General features: G+C 57.1%; 1 protein-coding gene across 1 annotated transcript in view; it reads left to right on the top strand.

Annotated features, from left to right (window-relative positions):
• The first annotated feature begins 5,929 nt into the window (after positions 1 to 5,929).
• LOC104287964 (chromosome unknown open reading frame, human C15orf39) overlaps positions 5,930 to 11,110 on the top strand; it is a 27,011-nt gene continuing 21,830 nt past the window's right edge. The window contains 2 exon segments of the mRNA XM_009886701.1: positions 5,930 to 5,953; positions 6,097 to 6,305. Of these exon segments, the coding sequence (XP_009885003.1) occupies positions 5,930 to 5,953; positions 6,097 to 6,305 (233 nt within the window).

Raw genomic sequence — 11,110 nt, forward strand, 5'->3', positions numbered from 1 at the left:
CTCCTTGTGAGCCGCTGGTCCCCTTCAACAGGTCCCATAGCCCCGTGGGTGCCACCAGCAGCTCCCGGGCTCTCCGAGGGGCGGGCGCTCCACCTCTACCGGGGAGATGGTTTGAGGTTTGCGGCTTCCCTCTCCTTCTCCACTGGCTCATCCAGGCTCCCGCTCCGCTCCTCCATGGGCGGCGGGTGTTTCCGGAGGAAAGCATCCCAAGGGCGTTTTGGGACCAAAACCAAACGGTTTGGCTTTCCATCCCATCGCGGGTTTTTTTCTGCGTCTCCGGCCTTCCCGAGCCGGGAGACGTTCGAAAGCAGCCGAGCTGCCTCAGCCCCCGATAAGGAGGGTGCCGAAGGAGCCAGCAGCGCTCGGCACAGACTCCTTGGCACCAGCTCCCCCCTCCTCCGATAACTCGGCTTCGGAGGTGACAACCTCGCCATTAAAACTTGCAGCTGCGGCGTTCTCGCCCCGGCCCAGCGGTTTAAAAAACTGTTGCCAGCAGTTAATTGAGCTTAATTGGAAGCTCGGGTTGGCCCGGGGCTGTGCCGCTCAGGGTTTCTGGGTTTGTCGGGAGTCGGGCAGGGGCTGACGATGCTCGGAGATGCGGGAGGTGGGGAGAGGAGTGATCCGGCGGGGGCAGCACTTCCCTGCTTGGGTGGGTTTATTTTTTGGTCCGTGGGATGTCATGTTGGCCCTCAGGTGGTGGCTGGGATTCGTTTCTCTGCGAATCCTGGCTTTGTCGTCGCACCTCACTTTTCTGATTATTCTGGGGAGAAAACAGAGGATAAAGGGGTGAGGAGCGGCATCGAGCCTTCGTGCCGGCCGGGGAGATGAAGAATAAAGGTGACTTTTAGGCGTGTAGTCATCGCGGTTGAGATAAAAATCAATCTGCTCCTGACCACATGCTCCCAGGCGCTCGGGAGGCAGTACAGAGTGATGGGCTCTGCCGTCGAGACCCAAAAAATCGGGGTCTCCCCTGGCACCCCAGCCCGGCGTGCTCTTATCCCCCGGACCGATGGCTCGCAGCCTCCGGTGAGTCACCCACGGCCACCGAAACGAGGGAAAGCAGAATTTGTGGCCTTGGGAGGACAAAGTGCAGCGAGAAAAAACTTTATAAAAGGGATTTTATATTTTTTTAAATTTTTTTTAGTTTTGGGTTTTTTTTTCTTTTTTTGCAGGGCTCAAATAGCCTTTCCCCGGGAGAGCTGTGCCCCCCGGCGCGGCCCGAACCCCCGTGCCCGGCTCTGCTTTCTGTCTTGCTTGATTTACACGGGTGGCTTGGGTGGTTTATAGCTTTGGAGAAATATGATTCATGAACTCAAGCGTGATAAGGATGGGGGAAGAAAGAAAAGCCACGTCAGCTCGAAGGAATGCGGCCGGTAGAGAGCCCAGCCTGCGGCTGGCAGAAGCCCCAGGATGGGGTGGGGAGGGGCGGGGGGGAATCAGGCATAAAATGGGGCAAAAAAATGGGAAAAATGGGAAAATTTGGCCGCTCACCACCACGGGGGGGAAGATCTGGGCCGATAAAGCCGCAGGTTTTGCGGAGTTGGGTCTGCAGGTCGGAGGGACCTTCGGCGCCGGGATGGGGGTGCCAAGGCGCAGGCAGACCTCTGCCCCCTCCCAAAAAACCTCCTGTCCCTGCCTGCATCCTGCCCTCGCAGCATCCCTGGGAGGGGGGGAACCCCTGCATCCAGGTTCGCCGCTGGGATGCCTCGGTGAGGGGAAAAGGCGACACCTTATCCACGGCAGCTTTTTCGCTTTGGTACGGGATTGCTTTTAAATGGAAGGGTTGGTTTTTTTTTTTCACAGCAAGGGCAAAAGCGGGCAGGGTGCGGCCCCGCAGCCCGGGGTTTTGGGGCAGCCGGGGCGCCCGCGCGCCTCCAGTCAATGAACCCCGCTGGTTGCTTCAGCCAAAAGTCAATATTGACCCTTCGCCAGCGTTCGCATGCGTCGGCTCTGAAATCACCCCAAGCAGAACAAAGCCCCGCGCTTCCCTGCAGCGCCCGCTTTCTTCACCGCTTCTTTGGAGAAACAATAATTGTGTTTATTGGGGGTTTATTGGAAGTCGAAGATGTGGGAGATGCCATGGAAAAGCCAGAGCTCCACCTTCCGCTCTGCTTCTTGTTTCTCACCCCTCTCTTCTTCCCCTTACCGAGCGTCCATCCCCCCCTCAGAGCATCCATCCGAGCAGGGGGAGAGATCCTGGCGCGGCTGCGGCATCATCCCGTGTCCCCACCGTGTCCCCAGCTCCTCCGAGGGGACCACATCCAGGGAGCCGGGCAGAGACATGGGAACCGGCGGCAGCCCTGCGGTTTCAAAACTGGAAATAAAAGCTGAAGCGGTTTGAAGGCTCGGCCTCGAAAGGGGGAAGGTGGTGGGGGAGCGGAGAGGAACCAAAACCCACCGGTGGAGGAACAGGCGGAGGGGCGAAGGAGAAGTGAAAGCAGCTGTGATCACTGAAAGCCCCGATGTGAAAGAGTGGGAGCTCTATCTTTGGGGCTTTCACTTCCCTGTCTGGGCAGGTTTTCTGGGCTTCGGTCTATTTTTCCCCCTCCCCTGCTCTCTGCTCATAAATTCCTCCCTGGGGAGGGTGGGGTTGGTGCCAGGGGAGGTGGGTGCCCCATCTGCCACGGGGGCTTGGAGAGGACCGAAGCTGGGGACTGCTGAGCATCCCTGCCACGGTGGGGTTTGGGGTACCGCCGAGCATCCCTGCAGTGGTGGGGTTTGGGGGTACCACCGAGCATCCCTGCCATCGTGAAGTTTGGGGGTACTGCCGAGCATCCCTGCCGTGGTGGGATTTGAGGGTACTGCTGAGCATCTCTGCTGAAGGGGGGTTTGGGGGGCTACCACTGAGTATCCCTGCCACAGTGGGTTTTGGGGAGCTACCACCGAACATCCCTGCCATGGTGGGGTTTGAGAGTACCACTGAGCATCCCTGCCATGGTGGGATTTGGGGGTACCACTGAGCACCCCTGTGGTGGTGGGGTTTGGGGGTACCACTGAGCATTCCCTGCTGTGGTTGGGATTTGAGACTACCGCTGAGCATCCCTGCTGTGATGGGATTTGGGGGGTACCACCGAGCATCCCTGCGCTGTGGGGTTTAGGGGGTAACTGCTGAGCATCCCGGCCACGGTGGGGTTTGGGGGTACCACCGAGCATCCCTGCCATGGTGGATTTTGGGGGGTACCCACTCCCTGCCAGAGGTAAGGATGTGTCCAAGCTGCATCACCCCTCCTCCATCCCCTTTCCGGAGGGGGACAGCTGCCACACCCTGGTGCACGGGTGAATCCGCATGTTTGGCCTCTAAATAAGGAGTTATTTTAATATTTTAAGCAAACTGCACCTCCCATCAGTCCCTGCCCCCAAAATATTTCACGCAAGACCAGAGATCTGGAAGTGGGGAAGAGCTGTCAGTATAGGTGCTTTGGTGGCTGCCCCAGTTTACACCGAACGCCTCAACAAAAGCCGTTTTTATTCAAGGTGAAACGCCATCACTAAGGGTTGAAAGAGCTTCCAGTCTGGTGCCGAGCGAGCCTTTTCTCTCTCCAAAATAGAAAAGAGGCGAGGGATGGCCAAGACCCGATGCGCTGGTGGTGCGGAGAGGCTCTGGCGTCGGGCTGATGTGGAAAATAAGCGTTCAGCCACGAAAAGCAGCGATGCTCCCCCTTAGCCATCCTTCCCGCAGGCCTCCACGCTCAGTTTTGGGCAGCGACAGCCTGCAGGTGCATGGCTTTAAGCCCAATTAAGAACCCTGATTAAAGCAGTGTGCTCCCCAATTGCCATGACCCTCCTGGAAAGGGTCAGTGTGACTCGGCCATGACCTTGGCTGGGGGAGGGGGGTGTGTTTGAGTGCTTTCTGTCCTCTGCGGGACCCAGAACCCCCGGGGCTTAAAAATTAAGCCTGGGATTAGAAACCGTCTAAACCGCTGTGCTGAAACCGCCCGGGGGTGCCCTGAATCAGCAGAGCGGCTGCGCGGGGGGAGACCCAGAGCGGACGAGGGGGGGTCCGGTGAGGAGCACGGTGTGGGGTGCGGGGAGGAGGGAGCCGGGGCTCGATGTCCTGCATCCCTCTGCTGGGGCTGTAGGGGGACAGAAACCGGGGTAAAAATCTTTAGGGTGGTGTCACCGTTCATAGGAGGCTGGACCAAGTCCTTGGGGAGGAGGACGCAGCCCTCCAGACGGTCAGGTTTGTTTTCCCTCCTGGGTGCTGGGGTGTTATTATATATTTATTATTAAATACCCCTGTAAACATCACGACAAGCACCTTGGAGGGGGCCAGGCGCCCCGAGCCCGGACCTTACCCCTCCCGTCCCAGCACGTGGCTACTGAGCATCACCTTTGGCTACCACGTGAACGATGCTTATTTGGTCCTGCTGTGATGGGAGCTGTTTGCAGGGGCGAGCGGCTCTGGTGAGGATGCTCCAGCATGGAGCAAGCCAAGCTCCCATCTTGCCTCGCCTAAAGGTGAGTCTTGCAAAATACGCCGCTTTTCCGTGGTATTTTTCCCACCTCCTGTTTTAGGCAACGGCTCCTTGCTCGCTCTGTCCCGCTTAGCGCGAGGTGTGAAGGCCAAGCCACCCCAAATCTTTAAGGCAAAAATAAACATTCCCCAGACACAGGGTTTGGGGCGGGGGCAGGGAAATAAATATCAGCATCCCTCCCATCCATCCCCATCGTTTTTAGCCTACTTTGGGATTTCTGGCTTTGAAACACCCGGGACCTGTCCTGCTGTGGACACGGAGCATCCTTGTCCCTGCAAAACCTCGTGCTGAACTCTTCCCCAGGGCTGTCTCCCTCCGTTTAAAGCCTGGCTTTTCTCTTCCCGCTCCTCCGTTAAGGTGGCTGGGTTAATTTGGTCCCCCCGTCTTTCCTATACGCCAGCCTTAAATCCCATAATTAACAGGTCGGCACAGTCCAGAGGTGGAGGAACCGAGCTGCGGAGGGAGGCGGTGATGACTTCCCCTGTCCTGCTCCGCACAGGGAAGGGGATGCAGAAGGAAAGGGGCTGAGGGGGTTTCCCTCGGAATTAAGCCAATAGAAGAAAGAAAGAATAATATAATTAAGAGGAAGGGGTTGAGGAGGGGGGGGGGGAAATGGTAGAAAAGTTAAAGCCACTCCCTGCAACCCAACCGCTTTCATCCCGCGGGAGCTGGGCAGGTAGATCACAGGCGTCGCTGGGTCAGATGCTCTGGAGCTCCTCCAGAGCTGGCCGGTGTTTAAATAGAAAGGTTATGTACCCGGGGAGATTTATTTCATCTTTTAATTGGTTGTTTGTTTACACGACTCGGGAGCTCTTTGCTAATGTTTGCTTTGTTGGCTCACTCAGCTGCTGAAAATCCCAGCCGGCCGCGTCCCAGCCTGGCCGGTGTGCCGGGGCTGGCTGCCCTTCGGCTCCGGCTCCTTGGCTTTTCCCGGTGAGCCCCGGTGCTCCCCCGGGAGCCCTTCCCAACCCCGTTCCACAGGAGTCACCAAATCCTCCCAGATCCGGCATCTCTCCCATCGCAGCCTCGTGGGTGTGTGGGTGGGAAGGTCCTCCAGATGGAGGTCCACCATCCCATCATCTCCCCTTCTGTTGGGCAGGCTGGTGGAGAAGAGGAGGAAGGTCCCTCCTGGCTGCGAAGGTGGTGGAGATGGACCCTCCTCGCCCAAGCATCTGGCCAGGCCCAGCAGAAAACGAGATGCAAACCAGCATGGTTATGGGTTTGGTTTTTCCCAAGCCTGTGGTAAGGTCTCGCTTCTCCACTGGTCTCAACCTGCACAAAGCTTTGGAGGAAAATACGTCTTCTTCCACAGCAGCTCTAAAGAAAAGGGTGTTGGAACCAACTGGCGAAGCGCAACGCTTCTCTCATACCTCTTCGCTTGGTTTGATCTTATTTGATGCTAATTTTCACCTTTCCACGAGCCGCGGGGCTGCCTTTGCCGGCATGCCCGGGCCATGGGCAGCCCCGCAGGCGGCCACGTAGGCGGACGGCTGCAGCACGCGGTGCCCTCGGGCTCTCTGGCAGAGCGGGTGTCTGATGGCAGATGGCTTCCTCCACCTCATCCTTGAGGGGAGGGCACCCGTGTGGTTCAGGGGGAGTCCTCTTTCTCTCCCAACCCCAGCTTCGGAGCCAGCAGATCCTTATCTCGCTCAGCGTGCCTCCCCAGAGGGGAGAAGGGAAGCGATGCACCCCGGTCCATGCCGATAAGGAGCAGCCACCCAACGGGATCAGTGGGGCAAGCCTGGAAGGAGCCACCTCGGGGGTGACGGGGAAGCCGCAGATAAAGGAGGTGGTGGTGGTGGTGATCACGCCCAAGGTGAACTGGCATTGGTAGGAGCCCCCTGAAATTAGGAAGGCAAAAACCAGTGTTTCCAAGGCGGGAAGGTTTCCTCCCAGCTTCTGTGGCTGATGGCCACCATCCCAGCAGGGCAGCTTGCCCACTCCTCTGCCAGGTCCTGCCCGTGCTCGTGGAACCCATGTCAACGGCGGCCACGTGTGTTTGGGAGGAGCCGATGGGTGTCACTGCAGGAATGTGGGGGTTTTGGGTATTTTTGTTTTTTCTTCCATGGTTTTTGGGTTACAGATGTGTTAACGTCCGCTTTGCGCAATCACTGCGTTTCTCAATCTTTGCTCCCTGCAATCAACTGGAGATGAACATCTGCTTAACCGGGTAAATCAGAGCTACCTCTGCTCCCCCGGCCTCACCAGCCACTCGTGGCCAGCTGCTCTTCTCTCCTTCTCCCCATCAAAGTCTGCACTAATAATGATAATTAAAACCAGGTTTGGGAGCAGTTTATTGATTTATCCTCTGGGATTTCTTTTCACTCGTGGACTTCTAACTGCTTCTCACAGGTGGTACCAAGATGCGTGTCCGGGTGACTTGGAGGAGGGGCTCCACAGGTGCTGCCCACAATTCTGGGGAGGAATGGAGGGAGGAAGGTGATGGGGATTTTGGGGATGGCACCATCTTATGACCATCCCGCGCTTAATGTAGAGACTGTGATGGTGTCTCTTTGGTCCATGTGGCCATGGAGTTGGCTATAGGGCATCCAGCCCATGTCTAATCCCCTGGGGGCAAAGCCAGCAGGGCATGGGGACCCAGCCCCAGGCCACCTGCTGACCCGCTTGTCTTGGCACGTGTGGAGGAGATGTTTGGAGCAGCAAGGAGGTCAGACCGCCCATCCAGGAAGCCTCTGAGGTGGTGTTGCCCTGAGGTATGATCGGAGGACCAAAGGCTATGGGAAATTTTGTGCTCTTGCTGCAGGGTGGTTGGGGTGGGGAGGGAAATATATCATGAAGTGGTGGTGGGACGGCCACTGCTACGCTGGGCAATGGAACCTTCTCAAAAAAAATTATCATTGCCAGGGGGTGAAAGGTCTCATTGAGGCTAAAAAGGTCCCACAGAGGCTGAGGCGGGCTCCTGAGATGGGAGTAACCTTCTGGAGAGCAGATGGGACCACGCACTGAGTGTAGTTCTTCTTCCCGTGCTGGGCTTTGATGGGAAAGTGCTGGGTTTTGTGACTGTGGAGAACAGGGAGAGCTCAGCCAGGATTTTCCTGAGCTGGGATTTACATATGCCACCGGCCAAGTGATGAAAGGTCTGGAAAACCCAGGACCTGCCTGGCCTTGCAGAGCCGCCGTGCTTCTCCAAGCAGCGTAAGCAAAACCCAGCCCACTAATCGCCTGCCCGGGGACAAAGCTTGTGCATTTCGGTTTTGGTAGCATCTGGTCCGTGGAGGTCCCCATCCCTGGTGGCATCATGCTACCCGAGAGCGCCCTGGGGAACCCGGTGTCCTGGTGGCAGGGAAGGGTTCTGCTTTGTGTTTTAGCAACTGAAGACCAGGGGCTGCCTGTAAACCATCTCTCCAGGGCTTTTCACTTGATTTCTTAAGTCAAAGGCACCTCCGTAGCCATATTAACGTGCCCGGGCAGCTTTCAAACCACCAGCCAGGCTGACCAAGTCCCCAGGAGTGATAGGGATGAAGCTCCTGGTGTTGGTAGATGCTGTCCATCGGTCATGGGTGAGAGCAGAGGTGGCTGCTGCTCCACTGCCAGAGCTTGGTGCATCTCCCACGGCTTTGCCTTGTTGCTCGCTGGGGTGCTCACGACGTGCCCCGACACCCTCATGAGGCATCAAAACAGTAGCCCTTCCAGCCAGCCATGGTCCCACCTTGTTTGGCCCTAGGTGACACCTTGCCAGGACCTCCACACAGCTCCTTGCCAATTAATTCCAGCACAGACCTCCTGCCCATCCGCTGTGATGACCAGAATGCGGGGTGCATCCATGGGGACACTGAGCGCACCAGCAGCGTCTTGGAGAATACAATGGCAGAAATGAAGAGCGAAGCCAGGGCTGGTCAAGACTTGCCCTCTCCAGTCCATCTCTCCAGCAGCTTCTCAGTAGTGATAGTCATCGGGATGGTGCAATCCAAGTCCTTGACCAAGAAAATACCTGGTAAGTGGGTTTGTATTGCAGCAAAAATCAAAGGAAATGTGCGACGGCAGGTGATGAGCAATGGCAAAGGGAGATAATAAATAAATAGGGGAGGTAATTAGAGATTGGGCGCTCTTGAGTGCTTTTAATATGTGGATCTCAACTTGGTGGTGGGAACATCCCAGGCAGGTTCCAGCTTTTCCAGGTGTGATCCCGTTGCTTGCCCTGCTGCAGGGCTGGCTTAGCCGCTCCTTGGAGGACACGGGGTTTGGGATGGTCTCCACCTTTCTGGCTGCTGAACGGGGCTAAAGGAGAGCAGGAAAAGTTCACAAGGAAACAAGAGAAGGAGGAGGAGATGCCTGGGTGTCATCGGGGCACCTTCAAGCCTGGGCGACTCAATGTGAGCCCTCTCAAAGGCTGCCCAGCCCCAAGTGGCAGCTCTTGCTCAGCTCTGACCCTGAGGGGGATGGACGCAGCCGGGCCAGCCCTGGGAAGTCCCCAGGGACTTTGCTGGCACCAAGGCCGGCTGGGGAGTCACCCAGCCTGGGGAGAGATGCTGAGCTGGGGCCAAGTTGCGGTTCCCTGAAGGCATCGAGTGGGAAGGGCTGATCCAGCTGCTGGAGATCAGACAGCAGCAGGTATCCCCGAGGGAGGGCTCAGCCAGGGGTAAGCCTCCTTGCAACAGGTTTCCATGACCTGTAAGATGATGAGGATGTGGGTACTGGGAGGAGGAGGTGCAGGGCAGAGGGTCGTTTCAGCCCTGAGCGGCCATCCCTCTCCGCTACTCGGGGTGGTAAAGCTGTCCTGGCACCAGGAGCATGGCTCGTCCCACCACCACCTCACATCTAGTCATCTTCACCGAGGGTTTTCACAACAAAAGCTGTGCTGAGGCAACCTGGGGACCAGCAGGTGAGCCCTAAAGTCCCCCATCCCAGTAACAGAGGGATGGAGAAGGAGAGCTTGAACTTCAAAGCAGTTGGCTAGTGAAACCTCCTCTCCTGTAGCGGGCTGGAGAAGGTCCCACAGCCCCAGCTTTGGGCCTGCATCCAGATCTGCTGTGGCAGGCAACGGCCAAGAGCTCTCATTTTTATTATTGTTATTCTTTTTTTTTTATTATTATTATTTTTTCCCTTTCCAGGGACTGCAAATTGCTGTGTGGGAAGGAGGGGATTTGGAGGCGATGAGTGGTTTTGCTGTGTTTGCCAAACAGATGTTTGCTTTTTATGGGCACCAAACACCTGGGCTTGCCCTTCCTGGCTGGAAGAGCCAACTCCCCCCAAAACTGTTCACAAATACTCGCCAAAATTGCTAGTTTCAACAGAAAACTAGGACGGCTGGAGTCGTGGAGCCACGGGAGCGGAGGGGAGAGACCAGGACCGGCCCTCTGAGGTATGTGATGTCCATGTGCTGCTTCTCTCCCAGCCAAGGGGGTTTTCCAGTGACCTGGATACGAGCGGGACATGCTCCATCCATCCTGCCGGTCCTGGCTCTGCCGCCCCGGAGCCCTGCGGCGCGGGAACTGGGTCGGGCAAGCATCCCTGAGCCCGGAGGCATCCACTCAGCCCTTGCAAAGAGCCCAAGGGGGTGTCCCACACCTTCTGATGAGGGAAAATACCCACAGAGAAGCTTTGGGAGGCATCAAAGGATGCAGGTGCGAGTCCCCCGGGGAACCGCATGGGGATGGATGCTCCCAGGTCACGGGGATGTTGCACCCGAGCCGACAGCAACGCCCAAGTCTCGGTTTCTTGGTTTGCATGTTGAAATCGGGGGTTTCCCGTAACAGGAGGATCGCGATGTTCCCCTCTGTGTCCTTGGAGGAGCAGCATCTCGGCTGGCCGGCCTTGTGGTCTGTGAGTTACACCCTGGCTAGCAGAAAGGAGATCTTCAGGGCTTGCTCCCTGCTCCACTCACCATCCATCCATCCATCCATCCATCCATCCATCCATCCATCCACAAGTCGTTGTACCAAACCCAGGGTGGTCCCCGTCACCCCAAGCTCTCTGCCGATGCCGCCTTCCTCCCTCTGGGTGGGGTATTGGCTTTTATTTCCCATTATTCTGCCCCTTCCCTGCGGCAACAGCAGCCACGTGCTCGCGCGGAGAGCCTCTTGCAAAACCTGCCCTTGCAAGTTGAAGCTTGACGGCTTGTTTGCTCCTCAGCTTTGCGGCGTTTCTTTACCGTGGCTGTTTGCGAGGCCCTTGGGTTGGGTTTTCGGGCCGTTGAAGTTGGTGCACGCCGCTTATCTGGGTTTATCTGCCGCTTTGTGCCGTTTGGGATGTGTTTGTTGTTCCTCGTGAGGCTTCTGCAGAGCAAACCCCAGGCGGCTGTTGGGCTGCCAAAACCCCTCTCCCATGGGTTGCGATGCACAGACGTCTCCAGAGAAGTATTTCTAAGGAAACACGGGTATATTTGGTTTTAATATCTATCTTTTTCTCTCCTTAAATGATCTAGCTGCTGCTTCCAGGCATCCCGGCCCCAGCAGCATCCCATGGCGAGGAGTTCCCCAGCTGAACGCGCAGCCTTAGCTCACCTCTGCCGGGGCAGGGACTTGGCGCCGGAGCAACGCCAGTAATTTTCCACCCGACTCCGCGCTGTGGAAATACACCCCGGCCCGGAAAAAGCCTGGAAGGGAATAAAGAAGACACTTGGCCAACGCAGCTTGGCCGGCTCCCAAGCCGAGGAACGGCTTCAGGTTCATCTC

This window comes from Charadrius vociferus, unplaced genomic scaffold, assembly GCF_000708025.1.
Source record: "Charadrius vociferus isolate BGI_N301 unplaced genomic scaffold, ASM70802v2 scaffold356, whole genome shotgun sequence".
In the NCBI taxonomy this organism is placed as follows: domain Eukaryota; kingdom Metazoa; phylum Chordata; class Aves; order Charadriiformes; family Charadriidae; genus Charadrius; species Charadrius vociferus.